This window comes from Pelophylax lessonae (assembly GCF_965119305.1).
Source record: "Pelophylax lessonae genome assembly, chromosome: 6".
Classification (NCBI taxonomy): domain Eukaryota; kingdom Metazoa; phylum Chordata; class Amphibia; order Anura; family Ranidae; genus Pelophylax; species Pelophylax lessonae.
This window is the reverse complement of record NC_138773.1, coordinates 106988161-107016068: the sequence shown is the minus strand read 5'-3', so window position 1 is coordinate 107016068 and position 27908 is coordinate 106988161. Positions and strand designations below refer to the sequence as shown.

Sequence of the window (27908 nt, the reverse complement as noted above, 5' to 3'; positions counted from 1 at the left end):
GAACAGGGATGGGTCGTTCACTGTGCCAGGAGCGTTACCTGGCTGAACGCTCGATGGCAGGCTGGGAAGCCACTGACCCACGACCTGCGACTAGGGGGATCAGCCCGAGACCCAGCCCGCATGATCCTCTTCATCCGAAGAACTAACGCTGACAAAAAGAACAGCTAAGTAAAGGTAGAGAGAAAACTCAAACAAAAAATCAAAAAAGAAGAAAGAGTCTGGGGCACAAAGCCCCAGCACAGAGAGAGCCAGCCACTCCTGACAAGCTAGACATTGAAACTGAGATATGGTTGCAGGAAGTAGGAGGGTATTGACTGAGGGGACCACCCCTTGAGGGTGGGATATGTTAAAAGCTTTAATGTTAACATATTCTGTTGCCTAGCTACTCCTTCGGAGCAAAGTCTAATACCCCCATATGTGACGAATATGAAGAGGCGGCGACTGTCGGAGGACGTAAGAGAAAAGGAGTTTTTGTCAATTTGTAAACACCTATGACAAAAAAGAAATATTAAATGGGCTCAACATGCCTCTCTGGAAATTAATTGGGGTGTCTACTTTCCAAAAAGGGGTAATTTGGGGGGGGGGGGTTGTACTGTTCTGCCATTTTACCACTTCAAGAAATTAGATAGTCAGTCAGAAAGTTATAGCTGCATAAATTCTAGTATATACACCATAGTTTGTAGGCACTATAACTTTTGCGCAAACCAATAAATTTACGGTTATTGAGATTTTTTTTTTTTTCAAAGACATGTAGCTAAATACACTTTGGCTAAATTGTATGAAAAAATTGAGTTTATTGGCTATTTTTTTTATAAGAAAAAGTAGAAAATTTTATTTTTTCCTCAAAATCTTTTTCATTTATATCGCAAAAAATAAAAAATTATCAGTGTTGATGTCCCTTTTTTTTTTACACAAGCAGGTTACTGGCTCTCCTCACATTGACAGCATGAGGAAAGGAATGCCAAAAACCAGCTTGTGTTTACATCATGATCAGCTGTGATTGGACACAGCTGATCAGGCGGTAAAGAGCAGATGATTGGCTCTTTACCCTAATCTGTGATCAGCTGTGTCCCGAGGACACAGCGATCACAGAGCGCGCCAGCGGGTGCGATCACAGGAGGACGTCATATGATGCCCTCTCAAAGCTGGCCAGCCTTGCTGCAGCCGTCATTTGGCTATAGCGCGGTTGGCGAGTAGTTAAAAATCGGCAGTACTGTACCTTTCTTCTAACTACCGGGTACTGCACTTTAGGGGGAGGCAGAGAGCAAGAGCGCACACACACTCCACAGCTCTCCCTCACTTTCGTTTTCCTATGTGAAATTAGTCTGACGGAGCTCTCCAGTTCGGCTGGGGATCTGAGAGCTCAGAATCATGTGACAGCTGCGAAACCCCTCTTGAAAAAAAAAAATACTGATCAATGGGGGGAGGGGGTAGTTTTGTTTTCTGCCTGCCTGTACTCTAAATCTATCAATGTTTTTAATATGTGGTTTTCACTTCACACATCCCCTCCGATTATGTAATATATTATATATATTAATTATATGCTCAAGTTAAAATGTCTGCGTTTGTGGCAGGTTTACAATAAATGCAATATATTTTAGTATCGTACAATACAAGCATAAAGTAATTTATTGCACAATTATAGCAATCGACTGAAAAGCAGGGGTACGGGGGTGGGGGGTTAATTTAACTACACTTTGTAGCACTGTACAATGTAATTTGTATACCAAGGGAAGGTAGTAAAAGGTAATACTACACAAATACCAGAGGCCCACACACTTAAAGTGTCATTAAACCCACATCATTAAAAACTATCAATACATGCTGTATTACATGCTGTTCATACTCTCTAGGAGATTCGTATTTCTGTATTCTGCAAAAAAAAAAAAACTGTCTGAAACTGCTGTTCTTCATCTCCCCCCTTCTGTTCATGGCCCCATTGCAGTTGGGGATTTTTTGAGCAGTGTTGGCAGCTCTGCACATGCTCAGTTTTCAGTGAGTTTGTATACTGAACATTTCCTCCTTATCACATCTGAGCAACCCATGTGACTATAGAGTCACATGTGTGTGTGCATAAACACAGTGGTAAATGACAGCCCACTTCCTCCCTCCTCCTTAATGCCCACTAACTAGTTAAACACAATAGGGAGGGGGGGGGTCATTACACCTTGATTGATGGATGCTTCACCTCCCTGTTATTCTAAGACACCGGCTGGAGGGGCCTTTACTTACTTGCTCTCCTGATTCCTGCTGCAGCCTTGGTAAAGGTTCTGGTTATGGACAAAGGTGCATTTAGAAGTTTCAGATGCTGTAGCATACCAAGCAGCATGCAGAAGGGAATTCAAGAGAGAGAGAGACTATGTGTTGGCAGATGGCTTCACCAGCTGCCAGCAACTATAAAACATTATGGTGTCCTATGGAAACCATCAGAACTTAGCTTTTATTAATCTGGCTGCACTCCTTGGCTAAAACCAGGCTGGCAGGGTAGCAGAGTATTTGTTTGCAACAATAAAGTTCAAAGCTGAGCCATAATTGCACCCTAACAGACATACCCACAAGCCAATTTATAAGTTTTTGTTATAAATGTTAACATACTAATGCAACACACTCACCATTGGTCCCTTCTTTCTTTAACCAGTGGTCCGAATGTTGTAAAATATCTCTGCAAGCGAGCCCAAAATCCCCAATGCGTACATGCAGGTCTGGTCCTTGCAAGCTTTTATTAATCTGGCTGCACTCCTTGGCTAAAACCAGGCTGGCAGGATAGCAGAGTATTTGTTTGCAACAAATAAGTTCAAAGCTGAGCCATAATTGCACCCTAAAGGCCCGTACACACGTACCGATTGTCGGCCGAAAATGTTCGGCCGCCGAACGATCGGCCGATTTTCGGCTTGTTAGTATGATGCTTCCGACAGCGCACTTTCGGCCGAAAAGAATCTGTCTTGCAAGCATGAAAATTTTTGTATGCCGACACCAGAACGGCCGATTGTTCGCCAGTCAGTACAGAATTCCGCCGACAGACAGCAGATTTGCAAGACTGGGCATGCTCAGAAAAGAAAAAAAACACAGGGAAAGTTAACCATTACATGACATCACTTCTGCAGTCGGCTGTAGTCGGCGGACAAAATTCTTGTGCAGTCTTTTGCACTTTTCAACAGACACCGACAGCCCTGGAAAAAGACGGCCGATCGTTCGGCCGACGATCGGTACGTGTGTACGGGGCTTGACATACATACCCACAAGCCAAGTTATACGTTTTTTTTATAAATGTTAACATACTAATGCAACACACTCACCATTGGTCCCTTCTTTCTTTAACCAGTGGTCCGAATGTTGTAAAATATCTCTGCAAGCGAGCCCAAAATCCCCAATGCGTACATGCAGGTCTGGTCCTTGCAAGCTTTTATTAATCTGGCTGCACTCCTTGGCTAAAACCAGGCTGGCAGGATAGCAGAGTATTTGTTTGCAACAAATAAGTTCAAAGCTGAGCCATAATTGCACCCTAAAGGCCCGTACACACGTACCGATTGTCGGCCGAAAATGTTCGGCCGCCGAACGATCGGCCGATTTTCGGCTTGTTAGTATGATGCTTCCGACAGCGCACTTTCGGCCGAAAAGAATCTGTCTTGCAAGCATGAAAATTTTTGTATGCCGACACCAGAACGGCCGATTGTTCGCCAGTCAGTACAGAATTCCGCCGACAGACAGCAGATTTGCAAGACTGGGCATGCTCAGAAAAGAAAAAAAACACAGGGAAAGTTAACCATTACATGACATCACTTCTGCAGTCGGCTGTAGTCGGCGGACAAAATTCTTGTGCAGTCTTTTGCACTTTTCAACAGACACCGACAGCCCTGGAAAAAGACGGCCGATCGTTCGGCCGACGATCGGTACGTGTGTACGGGGCTTGACATACATACCCACAAGCCAAGTTATACGTTTTTTTTATAAATGTTAACATACTAATGCAACACACTCACCATTGGTCCCTTCTTTCTTTAACCAGTGGTCTGAATGTTGTAAAATATCTCTGCAAGCGAGCCCAAAATCCCCAATGCGTACATGCAGGTCTGGTCCTTGCAAGAAAATATTTCTTGGCTGCTCAAAGACAACATAAAAACAGAACAGGGTTAAGCCCATTGTAATAGCTAGGCACAGATAACTATGCCTAAAAGAGATAAATTCGGGTAGTTATATTAAATTAAAAGAAAGCCTTTCCTCTGATAAAACGGCAACTACCAATGCCGACTTCTCATTCTACAATGACTAATTTTGCTTTCATTCTGCCCCTCTGCTTCAATACTTAGAATGTATTGAAATCGGAGGGTCCGCATAATAGCCAGGCAACTACAATGTTCTGGTCAGCATTGGCAGCTCCCATTTTTTTCTTCCAGAAACATTTATTTTAAAGCAATTAAGTCATATATTAAAATTAGATAATAAAACAGATGTGTATTATCCCGCGCTCCCCAAGTTGTGTTCCCACAACTGCAAACAAAATTAAATAAAAAATGTTGGCTGCGCATATCCTTGTGCAATCCAATTAATGTTTTTAAACCAAAACCTTACTTTCAAACCACAAAACTGCTTTCATTCAGTGACAAACTTTCTCGTGTACAATAAAAAAAAACAAATGCGACAGTCCCAGGTAAATATAACTCAATTAGTAGTGCTTTTCTTCTTTCAAATATGCCTCTTATATCCCACAGTTTTTCCACCTTCACCCTTGTGGAATTCAGTTAATTGTGCAGTGACTCCCACCACCTTTCACCACTATGCTCACCTCCAGTTTAGACCTGTTACAAGGTCTAAAATCACCTTCCCCTGCTGGGGTTATTTCCACTCTCCTCACGGAGCTGGCTTTGTCTGGACTTCCTTTCCCCCACGTCCCCTCAGTATAAAAGATACACTCCCATTGTGTAGTATATAAAGGTTTCACATTTATTGAATATCCACTTACATTAAAACTTGAGACAGTGCACTTTAAAAAAATCATCCGAGGGGGCAGCAGCTCCCGTATGCTCTTGTACATGGGTTACCAAACTATGGCCCTCCAGTTGTTCGGGAACTACAATTCCCATCATGCCTTGCTATGTCTGTGCACGTCAGAGTTTTACAATGCCTCGTGGAAAGTGTAGTTCTGCAACAGATGGGAGGGCTGTATCCCCACTCTTGTATGTTCCACAAATACAGTCCTCTGTCACCGGACTCCATCCACACGTATCATCAAGATCACGTGACTTCCTCAGGGATTAGGGGGCAGGTTTTGGGTGACGTTTTTTAACATAACATGAGGCGTGATTGTTATGACCTATGCAAAACCAGCAGTGGGAGTAGTTGTGGTTGCCTGAACAACCAACCGCCTCATGTTATGTTAAAAGAAGTCACCCAACACCTGACCCCTAATCCCTGAAGAAGTCACGTGATCGTGACGATACGCCTGGGAGGAGTTGGGTAAAAGAGGACTGTTTGTGGAACATATGAGAGCATACGGGAGCTGCTGCCTCGTTTGATGATTTTTTTTAAAGCGCACCATTTCAAGTTTTAATGCAAGTGGATATTATGCAATAAGTGTGGAACCTTTATATACTACACAATGGGAGTGTATCTTTTATATTGAGAGGATGTGGAGGAAAGGAAGTCCAGACAAAGCCTGCACAGTGAGGAGAGTGGAAGAAGAATAAACAGCTGACAAGCCTGGAATTAACCCCAGCAGGGGAAGTTGATTTTAGACCTAGAAACAGGTCTAAACTGGAGGTGAGCGCAGTGGTGAAAGGTGGTGGGAGTCACTGCACAATTGTATTGACTGAAATCCACAAGGGTGAAGGTGGAAAAACTGCAGAATATGAGAAGCACATTTAAAAAAGGGAAAAATATTTAAGAAGAAAAACACTACTAATTGAATTATAATAATCTGGAACTGTCACGTTTGTTTATTTTATTGTACACGAAAAAAAGTTTTGTCATTGAATAATAAATGGATTTTTGTAAAATCTTACCGTAAAATCCTTTTCTCTTAGCTCATTGACAGAGGTAGTCCTCGGTGATACAGCACCTTCGGGTTATGTTGCCTCCACAGGAGCAGGACTAGACAGGAAATTAAAATGCTCTGGCCACACCCTAGGGGCAGTCCCAGAGGGTATATCCTCTCTCTCTCTGCCTCAGCAAATCAGTTATGTCAAAAAGCAGTCTTTAGAGATTTTAACCCAACCCAACTCCAAAACAGAGGGGCGGGGACTACGTCTGTCAATGAGCTAAGAGAAAAGGATTTTACGGTAAGATTTTACAAAAATCCATTTTTCTCTATCGCTCATTGACAGACGTAGTCCTAAGTGATACAGCACTTTTGGGACGTCCCAGAGCAGTATCACAAATGAGGGGGTGGGAAAATGGAAATCAAATCCCAATCTAGAAGGCCCAACCGGTGCCAACTAGAAGTTTACAATGCTCATCCTTAATGATGAGACTCAACAAAAAAGAAATTTTTCAAACAGAAAAAAACTCTCGAGGTAGACCACCGGTCTCCTCAAATTGCGGCCTGCAAAACCTTGCGGCCAAATAAGGCATCCGCCGATGCCGTCACATCAATTTGATGGCGAAAGGCCCAGGAAGTACTGAGCGCTCGAGTGGAGTGCGCCCTAACAGGGAACGGAGGACTCTGACCCTTAATAGAATAAGCCTGTCCCACCGTCTGTCTAATCCATTTGGCAATGGTCGCGGCAGATGCAGGCAAACCCTTTCTGGGGCCATCCGTGATCACAAAAAGTGAATCCGTCTTACGGAATGATTCCGTAGCTTTCAGGTATACTCTGATTGCCCGAACCACATCCAAGGAATGCAACGCATGTTCCCGATGATGCTTGGGCTGAGGACACAAGGAAGGTAGTACAATATCTTCATTCAGATGAAAATCTGAAACCACCTTAGGAAGAAAGGATGGTTTAGGATGAAGTACTACCTTATCCCTATGAATCACTAGGTATGGGGACTGGCATGATAATGCAGCCAGTTCTGACACCCTGCGAGCAGAAGTGATAGCCACCAAGAAGGCCACCTTCTGGGATAAAGTAAACAAGGGATTCTCCCTGATGTTTTCAAAGGGAGGTTTCTGTAGAACCGACAAAACTAAATTAAGATCCCAGGGCGGTAAGGGCGCGCGGACTGGTGGAGCCAGGTGCCGCACCCCCTGGATGAAATTCCGCACCAAGGACTTGGTAGCTAAAGGTTTCTGAAAGAAGATTGCTAATGCTGAAACTTGACCCTTGATGGTGCTCAAGGCTAGCTTCTGCTCAACCCCTTGTTGCAAAAAAGCCAATATTCGAGTCACCGAATAGGTACGTGGAGGAAATCCTAAAGATTCACACCACGCAATATAAGTCTTCCAAGTGTGATAATAGACCTTGCTGGAAGTCGCTTTCCTTGCTTTAATAAGGGTAGGAATGACTGAAGCTGACAAACCTCTGTCCTTCAGTACTTGGGTCTCAATGGCCAGGCCATTAAAACCAGCGACTGTAAAGCACGATGGTAAATTGGTCCTTGAGACCACAGACACTCCCTGAGACGAAGTTCCCACGGAACGTCTGCGACTAGCCTGTCCAAGTCGGCCAGGCCGGCTTGACGAGGCCAGCCTAGAATTTCTAGGACCACTGGTGCTGACTGGATCTGAACCAGGCGTCCCTAGAGCTATCTGGCCCCGACCATCCGAGAAAGTCTGGTCGTTTTCTGTTCCCACACATTTATCAGATACCTGATTGCTATCAGGAAGGGTGATCTTTTCTGGTTGAACCTCAGGGACCGAAGTCACCCGGCTAGAGGCTTCTTGGCCTGTCTGGTCAACCAGATCCGATTCCTGTGGGGAATTGAGACTAATCTTAGGAAAAGGTAAAGGAAAAGATCTATTCAGGGAACGGTGACTACCGCTCCCTGTAGTACTTAAATGTTGGAAGGGAAGAATCGCACCGGTAGTAGTAGTTGATGCTCGATCTAATGTCCTGAATACCGGTGAAAACGTCCCCCCACCCTCAAACCGGGTGGGGGCGCACCTTCAGGCTGTGTACTCCTTTGCTTCGGGTTTGGCTGAGTTGGTCCTCTGTTTGTCCGACCAGCCTTTCTTGAACCCTCCTGGAGGAGTCTTGCCTTTCCCGCTTGTTCCAGCCGGGCGTGCGAACCCTTTATGGGCGGTAAAGAAAGGTCCTCGCTTGTTGCGAGGTCCCTTAGCTTTAGCAGCCTGTGGCAAAAAAGTGCTCTTGCCCCCAGTGGCATCCTTAATGATTTCATCTAGGGTGGCCCCAAATAGACGATTCCCCTGAAAGGGGAGATTCGTCAAGGTCTTTTTGGAACCTAGGTCAGCTGACCAGCATTTTAACCACAGCACACGTCTGAGGATTACCGCTGACATAGATGCATGCCCTAATAGGGGAGTAGTGTCCAAGGCTGCGTCACAGATAAACTGTAGCCCTTGTATAATCTGTTCCATCAAATCAGATGTTTCCTGGGGAATATCTTTTCCCCTAAGGTCTTGGCGTACCAATCTCGCCCATTCCGTAAGTGTCTGGGAAACTAGACCAATAACAATTACTGGTCTAAATGCTGACCCTATCAGAGAGAAGATGGTGCGGGACTCTGCTTCCATCTTTCGATCCACCGGATCCTTAAAGGACGAAGTGTCCTCCACTGGGATAACCGTGGCTTTATTCAGCCTGGAAATAGGTGGATCCACCACTGGTGGTACCGTCCATTTCTTAATGATGGATTCCTCAAACGGATAGCGTCTAGCAATACGCTTGGAAATAGTAAAGGTACGTTTAGAATGCTCCCATTCTCCTTTAATCTTATTACCAAAACACTTGGGTACAGGAAAAACCTTCACCGTTTTGATGGGCTTGTTAGTACCAAAAGGAATCTCTGTATCAGTTGCTTCTGCCGGTAAAACCTCAAGTTTTAAGGTTTCCTGCACTGCCACAACTAGTGCGTCCACCAATGCTTCTTCCTGAATTATAGCGGGAGAAGAAACGTCCTCCTCACTGTCTGAGGGAGCTTTACCTGAGGTAACAGCCCTTGCAGAGGGACCTGCAACTGCAGTGACCATCTCTGAATCTGAGTCAGAGGTGTCAGATAATATAGGGGTAGGCGGGGGTCGCTTCCTTGAACCTCGTCCCTGACAGGCCGCCTCCACCCGAGCCACCATAGACTCCAAAATTGCTGTAAATGCCTCTACACTCTGTGCACCGGCGGGTCCCGTGGCCCCCTCGAGGGAAACAGGTGGGGGAATTTGTGTGGCAGGGTCCATGATTATTCCAGTAACTTCCCGGATAATATAATTCAAAAATAAAAAACTTTTTTTTTTTTTTCACAGACCCCCAGCGCCACAAAAGCCCCTTAGTGTTACCTGCTAGGGATCCCTATTGATCGAGAGAGAGAGAGAGAGAGAGAGATAGACCCCCAGGCTCACCACTTGATGCCCAGAGTTTAACTGCAACAGGTTACAGCGCTGTCTTGACAAACAGGAAGTCTTTTGGCTGGCTGCCCAGGAAGAAAGGAGGCGGCTCCGCCCCTCTGCACGCCTTCCGGCGCCTCCCCTAGCTCCACGAGGTGTTTGGATCACCTCAAACATGGCCGCCCCCATGCTGGAGACACGAGGCTACGCCAAAATGGCGGCTCGTGCAATCCAGCAAAAAAAATGGCGGCGGCCTGTACCGAATAGCGGTGTGCTGCAGGGCACACAACACTATCTCTGCATGGGGATTTTTGGCGTGGTTGGCGGTACCGGCCCTGGTGGACCTCATGGCCGTTCGAAAGGCCTGCTATAGCTGGAGATTTGACTAGGAAGGCAGTCTACATGTCCGTGGCTTCTGACTGGTAGGTACCTTATTCTTATCACAGTAAGATTCCCAGACTGCCACTGATTACAATCTTTTAAACCTGTATACAATTAGATTGTTAGCTCCCAAACCAAGCCTCCTGGCTTTTTGCACACAAAATCACACTCAAAGTAGGGGGATCTGTGCCATGTTATAGGATAGAGGGGGACTCTATCTTACCATACAGAGAGGGGCCCGCGTTCACCACAAGACCCGTCAGGGGGAAAAGGGGGAACATACTACTCACCATACCGGAACCAGGCGGGCACCAACTCCTGACAGTACCCCTCTCCACCGGGGCGGGAGGGCTGTCGACCAATACGGACGCCGTGACTCATGGTCTTTGGCGTTTCAGCGAGACGTTTAACTCGCGGGGTCAGTCCCTTAATGGGACTTTGTCGCGGCCGACCCAGCGCGGAGCTATGGCCTGCACGCGCTCGTAGGCTGAACTGGGGTGACCACCGGATCTCAACATCCAGCCCGTCGCCCAGTTCAGCTTTCTTGCTTGAAGATCTCACAGGAACACTGGAGAAAAAAGCTGTCTAAAAAAATCTTTTTAAGAAAAAAATCTTGCCAGGACCGAAGATCCCAGCAAGGTATCTAGGTCCTTACTCCTAACTAGACAGAAAATAACTGATTTGCTGAGGCAGAGAGAGAGAGGATATACCCTCTGGGACTGCCCCTAGGGTGTGGCCAGAGCATTTTAATTTCCTGTCTAGTCCTGCTCCTGTGGAGGCAACATAACCCGAAGGTGCTGTATCACCGAGGACTACGTCTGTCAATGAGCGATAGAGAAAACAGTTTTGTGGTTTGAAAGTATGGTTTAAAAATATTAATTGGATTGCACATGGATAGGCGCAGACAACATTTTTTATTTTAAGTTAAATATTGAAAAATGTTAAGTCGGCAGCTACAAAAACTGTAGCAGCTGACTTTTTAAACAGGATCCAGCACAGTCCTCATAGAACATAGGTCCACGGCACCAGCATACTAACTGAGAGCAGCCAGCTGTGACTGCATGTGGCTTACCAGCCGGCTGCTTACTGCGCTGATTGGTCCTTCAACTTTCTGGGACCTGTGTTGTGTCCCAGAGGGCTGTGGAGGAAGGTGGGGGCCGAACTTCCACTTGGATTACCACGGTGATCTGACCAGAAGTGGGGGAGCGAGTACTTGTTGAAACCAGGTAACCGCAACCCCACCCCCTCCCCCGCATAAAAATTGTGTCAAATGTGGAGGAGGGGAGGAGGAGGAAGACCAGAACTTCCCCCTTTCCTCAAATCCACTTATAGCAGGTGAGCGGCTTGCTTTTTCTCCTGAACAATGTTTTTCCTTTTTACCCCTGTTCACATTTCTACCCTTTCACTTATACTCCCTACGAGTGTTTTCTAAACTTTGTCCACTCATGTGCCATTATCGCAAAAACTGCAAAGTATCAGTTCCAACTGTGCTACTGAAAATGATTACACCTCGCATTGCTGTCTTCTTCCCACAATGCCAGCAACCAGTCAGGACCTAACCTTCTCCAAACGTGCGCTGAAAAAATTCAAACCCATAAAAAGTGGTGGTCCACCACAGTCCCTGTGGTATCTGCCACTGGAAGCTTACTCAAGAGGAAATGCATGGCTATTCGACTTCAAAGTCCTACCATTAACACTGCTTAATCTTTTTTTTTTTTTCCTTCGGTCTTTAAATACCAGTATGCAATATTTTAACCTCTTCCTGACTGGATGCCTATGTGACTGTAGAGAATCTAGTCACAATTTTTTTTTCACCATCAATTTCAAAGTACCAAGGTATGACTAAGCAGCCAATCTTTCTCTACCACAAACAGGAAGGGAGAGAACACTTTCGAGCCAAATCTAGAAAAACATTATCTCTCATTTTATTTCCACACAGGTTGCATTTTGGTTGAGTAAAAAGTTTGTCTCATACTTTATTATTTTGGCTTTGTGTGTTTGACTCCTAGACCCTTAGTCTAATAAGTAACAGCTAGATCATAGATACACTTATAGTGTTACTAAACCCTCAAAAGTAAAATCAGTCTGTATATTCAGTAAAGCATGCTTGTTTTACTCACTGTGGAAGGGGTTAATCCTCTGAAAGGTATAAAAAGGCTGTTTGATCCTGTATGCACAGGTCCTCCTCTTCTTGCATTGTCCCCATAACATGTACATACAAGACAGAGTTGCTGGATTCAGGCTGCACATGCTCAGTTTGGTGTGGATTGCTGGATATTTTTTTTCTTTTTTTGAGAGTGCGCATGTGATCAGCACAGGGCCAATCCAGAACTGTCCAGACAGAGGGTCAGAGGTCCTGCATCCTGATAGGACAGCCAGTGCAGTATGAAAACGCCTCCTGCAAGCTTTAACCAGGCACTGATGGAAGTCACAAGACTGCTATATATTGCTGATGAGAAAAGGTATTTAGCAGTTTAAATTTACTAAACTTATTGGATTTCCATGTTTTGTGTACCGTGGGAGACCAAATATAGTGATATATATATATATATATATATATATATATATATATATATATATATATATATATATATATATATATATATAGACCAGATATAGGCTCCTGGGTTTAGTAACACTTTAAGTACAGGTGGAAAATAAGTGGAAAAAAAAATCTACACTGTGGTCCATTAAGTCCCACCTCACCAGATCTACCATAACTGGCCCATAATAACAGGGTGCATGGGCAAAAATATACCAGCACATCTTAGAAATAACTCAATGTAAAAAAAATGTGTACAGGACTATCCAAGGTTGCAATTAAAGCCCAACTCTGGGGAAAAAAAAAAAAAATACCTTGCAGTGAGCTGTGTCCACACTGCAAGGGTTATTTGCTACTTTAGGTCTAAGGGACATAGAAAAGAAGATCTACTTACTCAATTCTCTGACCGGTCCCTACAGCTTCACTACAGGGGATAATTTTTAAGTTTCCCAGAGCTGACCTCTACGTTTATAAAAGTTAAATAAAAAAATATCCTTCTTGTTTGGAATGATTACACATTGATAGTCATGAAAACACCATACCTTCAGATCTCTATGAAGGACGCCCATGGAATGGATATATCGCACTCCTTGCAGAAGTTGGTAGAATATTCTGAGTGCGCTAGACACATCCACAAACTCAAAGCATCCTGTGGAAAAGTTAAACTCAATTAATAGTAGAACACCAAGGCAAACCTCATTAAAGGATAAGTTCACCTTTAGGAGCATGTTATACCCACATTTTAGGGAGTATCTCGGAACATGCTCCTATCCACCCAACTCCCCCCCCACCAGCGCTTTCCGCTCTGACAGTGGACTTGGGATTTTCTCGCTGCACCCGCTGTCACAATTTTCGGTGAATGAGTAGGCTACAAGTGCTGTCAGTCATTGTGGCTGAAGGCTTGTAGTTCTCAATGAACTGCGAGGACACTGGTGATTGTCCTGCCATTCAATAACTGCCTTCTGCCCCCAGAGGTATGGGAAGACAGTGTGCTGAGAGTCTTCAGGAACCTGGCATTGCACCCGCAAACTTCTGATTGCGGGTACTTTTTTTTTACCTGCAAAAAGATATGCAATTATTATTTTTTTTTGTTTACAAAAAGCGCACACAGCCTTTAACACCTCTTAGAATGTAACCCCCGCAAGATATTTTCTAAGAACATTAGGAGATAAAGAAATAAATAATGCAAACATTTTTTTTTTTAAATGATAAAAAAAACCCATAGTACCCTATTGGACACCTTACTGATGTTTTAAATAATGTGTGGACTGGTCATTAATAAAGACATTTCAGTCATCCAACAAAGTTGCTTTTTTCATATTTGTAACTTCTAAATAAAGCACATGGAGAACAAATAAATAATGATATAAGCGCCGGTTCACACTACCGCGACGCTACTTCGGGTGGCGACCTCCGAGGTCGCGGTGCGAGCCGCGACCTCGGAGCGGCCGCCGCGGACTTCATAACATTGAAGTCTATGGCGGTCGCCTCCTGGTCGCCCCAAAGAAGCTCCGGACCCTTTTTCTAGGTCGGAGCGACTTGTGTCGCTCCTATTAGAACGGGTCCGCAGCTTCCCTATGGGAGGCGACCTGCGGCGACCTGTGAGGCGACCAGGTCGCCTCACAGGTCGCCCTAGTGTGAACCGAGGCTAAATATAAGCTAGTACATAATATAAGAGGCTATAGTTCAGAGGCATTCATGTAAATCCATGTTTCTCTAGCGCTCATTGACAGACGTAGTCCTCGGTGATACACCACCTTCGGGTTATGTTGCCTCCACAGGAGCAGGACTAGACAGGAAATTAAAAAGCTCTGGCCACACCCTAGGGGCAGTCCCAGAGGGTATATCCTCTCTCTCTCTGCCTCAGCAAATCAGTTATTTTCTGTCTAGTTAGGAGTAAGGACCTAGATACCTTGCTGGGATCTTAGGTCCTGGCAAGATTTTTTTCTTAAAGGATTTTTTAGACAGCTTTTTTTCTCCAGTGTTCCTGTGAGATCTTCAAGCAAGAAAGCTGAACTGGGCGACGGGCTGGATGTTGAGATCCGGTGGTCACCCCAGTTCAGCCTACGAGCGCGTGCAGGCCATAGCTCCGCGCTGGGTCGGCCGCGACAAAGTCCCATTAAAGGACTGACCCCGCGAGTTAAACGTCTCGCTGAAACGCCAAAGACCATGAGTCACGGCGTCCATATCGGTCGACAGCCCTCCCGCCCCGGTGGAGAGGGGTACTGTCAGGAGTTGGTGCCCGCCTGGTTCCGGTATGGTGAGTAGTATGTTCCCCCTTTTCCCCTGACGGGTCTTGTGGTGAACGCGGGCCCCTCTCTGTATGGTAAGATAGAGTCCCTCTCTATCCTATAAATGACACAGATCCCCCTACTTTGAGTGTGATTTTATGTGCAAAAAGCCAGGAGGCTTGGTTTGGGAGCTAACAATCTAATTGTATACATGTTAAAAAGATTATAATCTGTGGCATTCTGGGAATCTTACGGTGATAAGAATAAGCTACCTACCAGTCAGAAGCCACGGACATGTAGACTGCCTTCCTAATCAGATCTCCAGCTATTAGCAGGCCTCCCGAATGGCCATGCGGTCCGCCAGGGCCGGTACCGCCAACCACGCCAAATCCCCATGCAGAGAGAGCGTTGTGTGCCCTGCAGCACACCGCTATTCAGTACAGGCCGCCGCCATTTTTTTTGCTGGATCGCACGAGCCGCCATTTTGGCGTAGCCTCGTGTCTCCAGCATGGGGGCGGCCATGTTTGAGGTGATCCAAACACCTCGTGGAGCTAGGGGAGGCGCCGGAAGGCGTGCAGAGGAGCGGAGCCGCCTCCTTTCTTCCTGGGCAGCCAGCCAAAAGACTTCCTGTTTGTCAAGACAGCGCTGTAACCTGTTGCAGTTAAACTCTGAGCATCAAGTGGTGAGCCTGGGGGTCTATCTCTCTCTCTCTCTCTCGATCGATAGGGATCCCTAGCAGGTAACACTAAGGGACTTTTTATGGCGCTGGGGGTCTGAAAAAAAAAAAAAAAAAGTTTTTTTATTTTTGAATTATATTATCCAGGAAGTGACTGGAATTATCATGGACCCTGCCACACATATTCCCCCACCTGTTTCCCTCGAGGGGGCCACGGGACCCGCCGGTGCACAGAGTGTAGAGTCATTTACAGCAATTTTGGAGTCTATGGTGGCTCGGGTGGAGGCGGCCTGTCAGGGACGGGGGTCAAGGAAGCGACCCCCGCCTACCCCTATACTATCTGACACCTCTGACTCTGATTCAGAGATGGTCACTGCAGTTGCAGGTTCCTCTGCAAAGGCTGTTATCCCAGGTAAAGCCCCCTCAGACAGTGAGGAGGACGCTTCTTCTCCTGCTATAATTCAGGAAGAAGCATTGGTGGACGCACTAGTTGTGGCAGTGCAGGAAACCTTAAAACTTGAGGCTTTACCGGCAGAGGCAACTGAAATAGAGATTCCTTTTGGTACTAATAAGCCCATCAAAACGGTGAAGGTTTTTCCTGTACCCAAATGTTTCGGTAATCAGATTAAAGGAGAATGGGAGCATTCTAAACGTACCTTTACTATTTCCAAGCGTATTGCTAGACGCTATCCGTTTGAGGAATCCATCATTAAGAAATGGACGGTACCACCAGTGGTGGATCCACCTATTTCCAGGCTGAATAAAGCCACGGTTATCCCAGTGGAGGACACTTCGTCCTTTAAGGATCCGGTGGATCGAAAGATGGAAGCAGAGTCCCGCACCATCTTCTCTCTGATAGGGTCAGCATTTAGACCAGTAATTGTTATTGGTCTAGTTTCCCAGACACTTACGGAATGGGCGAGATTGGTACGCCAAGACCTTAGGGGAAAAGATATTCCCCAGGAAACATCTGATTTGATGGAACAGATTATACAAGGGCTACAGTTTATCTGTGACGCAGCCTTGGACACTACTCCCCTATTAGGGCATGCATCTATGTCAGCGGTAATCCTCAGACGTGTGCTGTGGTTAAAATGCTGGTCAGCTGACCTAGGTTCCAAAAAGACCTTGACGAATCTCCCCTTTCAGGGGAATCGTCTATTTGGGGCCAACCTAGATGAAATCATCAAGGATGCCACTGGGGGCAAGAGCACTTTTTTGCCACAGGCTGCTAAAGCTAAGGGACCTCGCAACAAGCGAGGACCTTTCTTTACCGCCCATAAAGGGCGCCCGGCTGGTACTAGCGGGAAAGGCAAGACTCCTCCAGGAGGGTTCAAGAAGGGCTGGTCGGACAAGCAGAGGACCAACCCAGCCAAACCCGAAGTAAAGGAGTACACAGCCTGAAGGTGCGCCCCCACCCAGTTTCAGGGTGGGGGGACGTTTTCACCGGTATTCAGGACATTAGATCGAGCTTCAACCACTACTACCGGTGCGATTCTTCCCTTCCAACATTTAAGTACTACAGGAAGCGGTAGTTACCGTTCCCTGAATAGATCTTTTCCTTTACCTTTTCCTAAGATTAGTCCCTATACCTCACAGGAATCGGATCTGGTTGACCAGATAGGCCAAGTAGCCTCTAGTCGGGTGACTTCGGTCCCTGAGGTTCAACCAGAAAAGATCACCCTTCCTGATAACAATCAGGTATCTGATAAATGTGTGGGAACAGAAAACGACCAGACTTTCTCGGATGGTCGGGGCCAGATACCTCTAGGGACGCCTGGTTCAGATTCTATCAGCGCCAGTGGTCCTAGAAATTCTAGGCTGGCCTCCTCAAGCCGGCCTGGCCGACTTGGACATGCTAGTCGCAGACGTTCCGTGGGAACTTCGTCTCAGGGAGTGTCTGTGGTCTCAAGGACCAATTTACCATCATGCTTTACAGTCGCTGGGTTTAATGGCCTGGCCATTGAGACCCAAGTACTGAAGGACAGAGGTTTGTCTACTTCAGTCATTCCTACCCTTATTAAAGCAAGGAAAGCGACTTCCAGCAAGGTCTATTATCACACATGGAAGACTTATATTGCGTGGTGCGAATCTTTAGGATTTCCTCCACGTACCTATTCGGTGACTCGAATATTGGCCTTTTTGCAACAAGGGGTTGAGCAGAAGCTAGCCTTGAGCACCATCAAGGGTCAAGTTTCAGCATTAGCAATCTTCTTTCAGAAACTTTTAGCTACCAAGTCCTTGGTGCGGAATTTCATCCAGGGGGTGCGGCACCTGGCTCCTCCAGTCCGCGCGCCCTTACCGCCCTGGGATCTTAATTTGGTTTTGTCGGTTCTACAGAAACCTCCCTTTGAAAACATCAGGGAGATTCCCTTGCTTACTTTATCCCAGAAGGTGGCCTTCTTGGTGGCTATTACTTCTGCTCGCAGGGTGTCAGAACTGGCTGCATTATCATACCATACCTAGTGATTCATAGGGATAAGGTAGTACTTCATCCTAAGCCATCTTTTCTTCCTAAGGTGGTTTCAGATTTTCATCTGAATGAAGATATTGTACTACCTTCCTTGTGTCCTCAGCCCAAGCATCATCGGGAACATGCGTTGCATTCCTTAGATGTGGTTCGGGCAATCAGGGTATACCTGAAAGCTACGGAATCATTCCGTAAGACGGATTCACTTTTTGTGATCACGGATGGCCCCAGAAAGGGTTTGCCTGCATCTGCCGCGACCATTGCCAAATGGATTAGACAAACGGTGGTACAGGCTTATTCTATTAAGGGTCAGAGTCCTCCGTTCCCTGTTAGGGCGCACTCCACTCGAGCGCTCAGTACTTCCTGGGCCTTTCGCCATCAGGCGTCAGTGGTCCAGGTATGTAAGGCGGCCACCTGGTCGTCGGTACATACCTTTACAAAATTCTATAAAATTGATGTGACGGCATCGGCGGATGCCTCATTTGGCCGCAAGGTTTTGCAGGCCGCAATTTGAGGAGACCGGTGGTCTACCTCGAGGGTTTTTTTCTGTTTGAAAAAAAAAAAAAAAAAAATTTTCTCTTTTTTGTTGAGTCTCATCATTAAGGATGAGCATTATAAACTTCTAGTTGGCACCGGTTGGGCCTTCTAGATTGGGATTTGATTTCCATTTTCCCACCCCTCATTTGTGATACTGCTCTGGGACGTCCCGAAGGTGGTGTATCACCGAGGACTACGTCTGTCAATGAGCGCTAGAGAAAAATGGATTTTTGTAAAATCTTACCGTAAAATCCTTTTCTCTTAGCTCATTGACAGACGTAGTCCCCGCCCCTCTGTTTTTGAGTTGGGTTGGGTTAAAATCTCTAAAGACTGCTTTTTCACATAACTGATTTGCTGAGGCAGAGAGAGAGAGGATATACCCTCTGGGACTGCCCCTAGGGTGTGGCCAGAGCTTTTTAATTTCCTGTCTAGTCCTGCTCCTGTGGAGGCAACATAACCCGAAGGTGGTGTATCACCGAGGACTACGTCTGTCAATGAGCTAAGAGAAAAGGATTTTACGGTAAGATTTTACAAAAATCCATTTTTGCTTTTCAAATTTGCCAGCACATCTTTTCGTTTTATATAGTAAAGTTTACATTTAGTTGAAAAAAAATAGCACAAGGCACATTAATTCTAGTCTCTAGAAAGTACTGTATCCATTATGCTGCTTTCTCCTCAGTTAGCTGAAATGCTTTTCCATAGATCTCCTCCCTTCCCAATATCAGCTGGGTAATAGTATTGAGGGAGCGGTGAAAGCCGCTCATCAATAGTGCACGACTATGCCCACCCTTTCCGACCAGCTCCTCCATTCATAGAAGCAGTACTACAGCTTCAATAGACATTATGTTTAATCTATTTATTAGTTTTTTTTCTTTCCAAGGAATACAAAAGATTCCTCTAATTCCTCCTGTATTGAATTGTATTGTAACTGTATTGTCTTCCCTCACATTGTAAAGCGCTACGCAAACTGTTGGCGCTATATACGATAAATCCTGTATAATAATAATAATACAAAACTAATAAAGAGACAGCATTCAAGTCATACAAGGATAGCTTAGAGATCTGTCTTTGTTCATACCCTTCAAGTTTTTAACAGAAAAAGCAATACATATTCACATACTCACTAATAAATCATACATAATAGAAGAGAGATGAATGCATTGTCAAAGACTTGGTGGTTACCATAGCAAACATATGCATAGTAAAAAGACTTGATAAACAGGCACTAGAGCCAGATAAAAATATGTAAAGAGAATTGAGCTGTATGTTAAGAAAGAAAAAGGCAGCTAACATATAAGCTGTATACCCAACTTAGATTTGATATGAAAAAGGAAGTGTAGCGCACTTGATATAATTAAACATATGTAGAATGTATAAATTCAATAGTGAAAAAATGAAAGTCCATTCATCCTGATGTCATTAACGGCAATCATCAGTGATATGGCAACTGCTTCAAAGTGAAGATAAATGATATTCAAATAAATGATATTCAATCGTGTATCACCACCACCAACAGAAGGATTGCAAACTCACCAGATGTCAAGGCTGCCATTACAGCAGCAAGAAAGCCTCAAAAGCACTTATATGGGTCACTCTGCATATCAAAACCGTGGATATCTTTCACAAGATCAGCTTAGCAGGTTCCAACTACTGTAGAGATAAAACCACTCAGCCAGATCCCAAAAGTATAACCAGTATAAGTGCAGTAGGTTTATTAAATCATAATACAAAGCATTTCCAAATATAAAATTGCATAAAACTCACATAAATTGCTGTTGGCAACCCAGAATCGCACAGCAGCAAAACATCATTGCCAAATGTAGCACCAGACATGTTTCGTCCTGAAGGAAGTTGTCATAGGGTCATTTGGCACTGACATCTGGACAAATATAAAGAAAATAGTGTCCCGAATTTGCAGGTGCAACCACTTCCGAAAAAAACGCTGCAACCGGAAGTTGCGAATCGGTCATTTTGCCGGAGAACTGGAAGTCATCTGTCTGCCGTCTTTGGATAGACCCGAAAGTCGGCTCAGGGCCATCTTAAGAAGGTGACAGGAAATCCAGATATGGCCATAAATAGAGAGGGTAAATGGGAAATAAACTGTAAAAAGAGAAATATTTTTACAGAAGACAGACATAGTATACCAAAAATTGTATTATATTCAAAACTGAGGATACCATTAGATATTCCCAGGCAATAGAGCCAGCAGACCCAGTTCCTGTTCCCATTTTAGATAAAGGGAAGAGGATTCTGGTAGGTTTCTTTCTATAGAATTTGGTAGATCAGAGAGAGTGGGTGTTCTGGTCTGGTGGACTAGGAAAGTAATCAACAAAGTCCATACATGAGCTAATCATTTTGACTGAACTTAGACTTAAATGATATGAATCTAACAGGTATCCTAGCAAATTTGAAAAAAAAAAAGAAATTGGTCTGCATGGATAAATTCCCAAATACCTGTGAACTACAGCCTTTATATAATATAATATATATATATATATATATATATATATATATACACACATACACACACACATACATATATACATACATACATACATATATACAGTACAGACCAGAAGTTTGGACCCACCTTCTCATTCATAGAGTTTTCTTTATTTTCATGACTATGAAAATTGTAGAGTCACACTTCAAGAGGTAGTCACCTGAAATGGTTTTCACTTCACAGGTGTACCCTGTCAGGTTTAAGAAGTGTGATTTCATGCCTTATAAATGGGGTTGGGACCATCAGTTGTGTTGTGCAGAAGTCAGGTGGATACAAAGCTGATAGTCTTACTGAATAGACTGGAATCAGGGCTGTCTTTAACACAGGGCAAAAGGGGCAGATGCCCCGGGTCTAGTCATTGTTGTGGGGCCCAAAGCAGCTGCCCCTTGAGCCCCCAAATAGTTAAAAGGGGATTCAAGAGGGCGCAAGAAAATTTTTGCCCAGGGTCCAATCAATCAAATCAATCAAGCCCTGATTAGAATTTGTATTATAGCAAGAAAAAAGCAGCTAAGTTCAGGAAAACGAGTTGCAGAAGAGACTTGTTTGGGCTAAAGAACACAAGGAATGGACATTAGACCAGTGGAAATCTGTGCTTTGGTCTGAGGAGTCCAAATTTGAGATCTTTGGTTCCAACCACTGTGTCTTTGTGCAACGCAGAAAAGGTGAACGGATGGACTCTACATGCCTGGTTCCCACCGTGAAGCATGGAGGAGGAGGTGTGATGGTGTGGGGGTGCTTTGCTGGTGACACTGTTGGGGATTTATTCAAAATTGAAGGCATACTGAACCAGCATGGCTACCACAGCATCTTGCAGCAGCATGCTATTCCATCCAGTTTGCGTTTAGTTGGACCAGCATTTATTTTTCAACAGGACAATGACCCCAAACACACCTCCAGGCTGTGTAAGGGCTATTTGACCAAGAAGGAGAGTGATGGGGTGCTGCGCCAGATGACCTGGCCTCCACAGTCACCAGACCTGAACCCAATAGAGATGGTTTGGGGTGAGCTGGACTGCAGAGTGAAGGCAAAAGGGCCAACAAGTGCTAAGCATCTCTGGGAACTCCTTCAAGATTGTTGGAAGACCATTTCAGGTGACTACCTCTTGAAGCTCATCAAGAGAATGCCAAGAGTGTGCAAAGCAGTAATCAAAGCAAAATGTGGCTACTTTGAAGAACCTAGAATATGACATATTTTCAGTTGTTTCACACTTTTTTGTTATGTATATAATTCCACAAGTGTTAATTCATAGTTTTGATGCCTTCAGTGTGAATCTACAATTTTCATAGTCATGAAAATAAAGAAAACTCTTTGAATGAGAAGGTGGGTCCAAACTTTTGGTCTGTACTGTATATAGAGTAATACTAGCTCCTCCGGGTTTGCTGGTGCACATGCCCACTGCTGACTGTGCTGTGGTTGGACACAATGCAATTTTGTCAGCATGTCCGGCCCCAATGATTCATGATTGAGACATGTTGATAGGCTGTGTTCAATTGCAGCACAGAACCCTGTGTTTACAAACACACAGGGCTCTGTACAGTGATCTGAATAAAATCAGCACACATTATGCATAGTTAGCCATATATTTATCCTTTGATTGCCCCTAGATTTTAACCTCTTCCCAGCCAGCGTCATTAGTATAAGGTCAGTGTGCAGCATTATCACTGATCCCTAAATTAGTGTCACTAATGAGGTCAGTGTCTGTTAGTGCCAGAATGCCTGACAACCTATTACAGTCACACTATACAGTGGGGGAAATAATTATTGGATCCCTGCAGATTTTGTATGTTTTTCCACTTACAAAGAAATGACGGGTCTATAATTGGTATCATTAGTGTATTTTGAATGATAGAGACAGAATATCAACCAAAAATCCAGAAAAAACACGAAACAAATGTTATAAACTGAGTTGCAGTTCAGTGAGCAAAATGAGTATTTGGTCCCCTACCAACCAACAATAATTCTGGCTCCCACAGAGTGACTACAGTATGTGCTGATGTGGTACATCAATTAGTCCTGTCAATTTAAGAAGGTACTCCAGTCCTAACCACAAGTCGTTATGTTTATAAGACACCTGTCCACAGAGTCTCTTTCTTCCATTCAAACCTCACCATCATTGGTAAGACCAAAGAGCTCTCAAAGGATGTCAGAGACAAGATTGTAGACCTGCACAAGACTGAAATGGGCTACCAGACCATCAGCAAGAAGCTTGGTGAGAAGGAGACAACTGTTGGAGCGATTATTCCCAAATGGAAGAAATACAAACTAACCATCAATTGCCCTTGGTCTGGAGCTCCATGCAAGATTTCACCTCATGGGGTAAGGATGATCATGAGAAAAGTGAGGGGATCAGCCCAGAACTACCCGGGAGGAGCTTATGAATGATCTCAAGGCAGTTGGGACCCACAGTCACCAAAAAACCATTGGTACCACAATACACTGCCAGGTCCCCCTTCTCAAAAAAGGCACATATACAGGCCCATCTGAAGTTTGCCAATGAACATCTAAATGATTTTGAGAAGGATTGGGAGAAAGTGCTGTGGTCAGATGAGACTAAAATTGAGCTCTCTGGCAATAACTAGACTCGCCGTGTACGGAGGAAGAAAAATGCACACACACACACACACCATAGTTTGTAGCCTCTAAAACTTCCACACAAACCAATTAATATACACTTATTGGGATTTTTTTTTACCAAAGACGTGTCAGAATATATTTTGGCCTAAATTGTATTTTTTATTGGATATATTTTATAATAGAAAGTAGAAAATAATAGGATTTTTGTACTCAATGTAAAATCCTTTTTTCTGTGTTCATTGACAGATACAGCTCCATATTCTTCACCATGGGGGTTATGCTTCTCTCTACAGGAGTAGGACTAGGCAAACTAATACAAAAGCTTGGCTACGCCCTGTTGGCCATCCTCGGCTGGCATAATCCCCCTTGGGGGAACCCGACCCTTAAGTGAATAAGCCTGGGTCACCCTCTGTCTGATCCATCTGGAAATGGTAGCAGAGGAAGCCCCTTCTGCGGCCTATCCATAATCAAAAAGAGCGGAGTCTGACCTCTGAAAGGGCTCAGTGGCTGCCAAATAGACCTGAATAGCTTGAACAACACCCACAGTATGCAAAGCAAATTCCCTGGGATGAGCCGGCTTGTGACACAAGGATGGCAGCACAATGTCCTCATTCAAATGCAAATCAGAGACAACCTTCGGGAGGAACGACAGCCGTGGTCGCAGGACCACCTTATCCCATTGAACCACCAGATAGGGAGAACAAGACAAGACAAAGCCTCCAACTCCAGCACCCTGCGAGCAGAGGTGATAGCCACTAAAAAAAAAAAAAAAAAAAAATCACCTTTGCGTCAGCCTAATTAAAGGGATCACCCGTATGTCTTCAAAGGGAGGTTTTAGAAGAACAGACAGAACCAGGTTCAAATCCCACGGTGGCAGAGAAGAACGTACAGGCAAACCCCTTGAAGGTATGTACGCACCAATGAATGGAAAGCCAAAGGTCTTTTGAAAAAAAAAAAAAAGACTGCCAAGGCAGACACTTGGCCTTTCATGGTGCTCAAGCCAGTTTCTGATCAACACGCCCTTGAAGGCAGGCCTAAATCTGAGCCACCAAAAAGGAATGAGGCTGGACTCCTCGAACCTCACACCAGGAAATGTACGCCTTCTACGCCCGTTGATAAAGCTTTCGAGATGTAGATTTCCTTGCCTTCAACATGGTCGGAATCACCGAGCCAAACAACCTCTGTGTCCTTCAGCACCTGACTCTCAAGAGCCAGGCCGTCAGCAACCATAAAACAGGATGGAAGATCAGCCCTTGAGACAACAGATCGTCCCTGAGAGGAAGCCTCCAGGGGACGTCAAGCGACCAGTCGCACCAGGTCGGCATACCAGTACCGGCATCATTTTGGCCCCGAACCTGCATATAAGTTGCAGAAGAAGCTGGAGCAGAGGAAAGGTGTAAATCAGATTGTACCGGCTCCATGAAGCCAGCAGAGCCTCTGGCGCCTGCCAGAGCCATCTCGCGACCTGGCCATGAACCTCTGCATCTTTGTGTTGAGCAGAGACGCCAACAGATCCACCTGGGGGTTGCCCCGCGGCAGACAAATCCGATGAAACACGTCCAGGTGGAGGGACCATTCCGCCAGGTCCAAAGCCTGACGACTGAGCTAATCCACCTGCCAATTTTCCACGCTGGACATGTGCACGGCAGAGAGGGCCGGAACAAACTGCTTTCCCCACCGAAGAATGTTGGACACCTCCAGGGCCGCCATCACACTCCTGCCGCCCTGGTGATCCACATAAGCCACGGCCGTGTCGTTGTGGGACTGAATCTGCACCAAGAGCCCCCAGAGCTGCTCTGTCCAATGATTCAGAGGCCGTGCCACCAACCTCTACACCTTTCCATTGGGCTGATAGGCCAAGAGGTTTACCTCGGAGTGCCCCGTCAGAGACAACTGAAGTGACCATTCCCCCTGGTCCTACGCCTGTCCACGTCAAAGGCAATCCGCCTTACCCTTGAATGTGTACGGCGGAGAGGGCTGGAACGAAAAGTTCTGCCCACCATAGAATGCCAGCTACCGCCAGAGCTGCCATGACCCATCTTGTGCTCCCCTGGTGATCGACACAAGCCACAGCCATGGCATTGTCCGATTTAAATCACACCGGATACCCCTGAAGACGATCCATCCAAGGATCCAAACTAAGTCTGATCGCTCGGAGTTCCAGTACTTTGATTGTCAGTCTGGACCATTCCAGGGTCCAGACCCCCTGGGCAGAATCTTTGCCGAGAACACCTCCCCACCCAAACAGGCTGGTAGCCTTGGGACAACTGTCCAACACAAGGGGAGAAAGGATTTATCCCGGCGGGGCGCCGGAGAAAGAAACCACCAGGATCAGGGACCCTCTCATTCCCCGGCTCAGCCGGATCAGATCGGCTAAAGACTGTAGATTCTCGTGCCATTTAACCAGAATCTCCCTGCAGTGACCTCATCCCGCATGCAAGTCCGGAGGGATGATCGTCTATCGGACAACAAAAAATGAATAGCAGCCTGCAATTTCTGTAACATGGCCAGAGGAAGAAGCACTCCAGAATTGGATGAACCTAGCCCTCTCTTTCGGAGGGCAAGAAGGAAAACTCCGACTTGTAATCAGACAGTAGCACTGTGTGGACCCATTGGATGTTCACCAAGAAGGTCCACGGGCCAGGAAACCAGTAAAAACGTCCCCCCAACCCAGGCACAGGTGACGGCACACCTGCAGGCTGAAGATGCCTCGTCTGCGGGTCTAGAAAAAAATCCTGCTCTCGCCAAGCCAGGCCCGCTTGGAACCTATCTAGGAGGACTTAAAACTTCTTGTGGGCCTAGAAGGGGTACCTCATAGAAAGAGGTTTAGGAACCACAAGGGAACATTTTGGACGCTCCCATTCAATCTAGACATATTAATCAGAATAGGATGGAGAAGGCAACATTGTTGCCGTGCGAGATAAATAGTGAATGTCAAAAAAGGGGAACAGCAACCTAACCAGCCACCTCAGCTACAACCTCCATCTGCAAAGTCTCCTGCATGGATTGTAATCAGTGCACAACCAGTGCCTCTTGAGTGCAGCCACAGCTGAGGAAGGAATAGCCTTACCATCTGACAGATCAGGGATGTGGGCATGTCCGCTGCGACGGAGCCAGAATCCAGGATCTGGCAACTGATGAGGCACAGGAGGGTAAGAGGGCGCTAGCGGAAAACACAAAAAATGACCCCGAGGGGTCTGCCATCAAGGCCCTACGCAGAAAAGCGCTGACTAAGGCCCTGCATAGGGGGCACCGACCGCTGACGCCCCTCCAAGGCCCACTGCCATCATCTCACTGATGCAGGTAGTCTGCAAGTAGAAAATCCCTTAGGGCCCAACAGCATCACTGGGAAGGGTAGCATAATGGTGGCCACTACTTGCAGAGACCAGGACCAACCCCACAGCGCTGAACCTCCAAAAGGAGGGGCCCAGGTCGGTCGCAGGGTGGAGGTGAACCCCTGAGGGACCGACCACCCCAGGGACTTTCTGCGCCTGACTCACCATGCAGGAAGGAGGGAGCGGGCAATCTACTTACCAGTCCAGCATGTATGCGAGTAGCACTCCCAAGACAGAACCTCCTCGCCAGTGGGGAGGAGCTGTCAGCCAGGGCAACACTGACGCAGACTATCTGCGCTCAAGCATATGTGTCCCTGAACGTTGAACTCCCTGGCCGCCCTGGTCCAGGATGGGGCCTGTTGTGGCCGACCCAGCGCGGAGCTCTGGTCTGCGGGCGCTTGCTGGCCAGACTGGGGTGACCACTGGATTTTTTAAAAATAAATGGATTTTTGTAAGATCTTACCGTAAAATCCTTTTTTCTTAAGCTCATTGACAGACGCAGTCCTCTTGATTAATATCAAATCGGGTTATACTGCCCTCTACAGGAGTAGGACACTAGGCAGAAGGAAAACGTTCTGGCCACACCTTAGGGGCAGTCCCAGAGGGTATATCCTCTCTCTCCCTGCTACAGGATGTTAGTTATGTCACAAAGCAGTGTCAGAGAATTTAACCCAACCCAACTCAAAAGTATAGGGGGGCGGGTACTGCGTCTGTCAATGAGCTTAAGAGAAAAGGATTTTACGGTAAGATCTTACAAAAATCAATTTTTCTCTGTCGCTCATTGACAGACGCAGTCCTCTTGATTAATATCAAATCGGGACGTCCCAAAGCAGTGCCACAAATGAGGGGTGGGATAACAGAAATCAAAATTTAAATCCAGAAGGCCCAACTGGTGCCAACTAGAAGTCTAAAAGGCTCATCAAACAAAAGGATGAGACTCAACTGAAAATCCAACAGATTAGCTGTCTGTGGTAAAAAAAACCCTCGAGGTAGACCAACGGTCTCCTCAAATTGCGCCCTGCAAAACCTTGCGGCCAAAAGAGGCATCCGACGATGCCATCACATCAACTTTATAACATTTTGTAAAGGTATGAACCGACGACCAGATAGCCGCCTTGCAAACCTGGACCACTGACGCCTGATGGCGGAAGGCCCAGGAAGCACTAAGCGCCCGAGTGGAGTGCGCCTTAACAGGGAACGGAGGATTCCGACCCTTAACTGAA

The 27908-nt window shown here is 45.8% G+C and overlaps 1 protein-coding gene across 1 annotated transcript in view; it reads right to left on the bottom strand.

Moving 5' to 3' along the window:
• Positions 1–27908, bottom strand: part of EIF2AK1 (eukaryotic translation initiation factor 2 alpha kinase 1) — a 112550-nt gene that overhangs the window by 17058 nt on the left and 67584 nt on the right. Inside the window, exons 11-12 of the mRNA XM_082261884.1 lie at positions 12902–13008; positions 3981–4098 (exon numbers count right to left, since the gene is read on the bottom strand). Coding sequence (XP_082118010.1) covers positions 3981–4098; positions 12902–13008 — 225 coding nt within the window. The remainder of the gene's footprint in view (positions 1–3980; positions 4099–12901; positions 13009–27908) is intronic.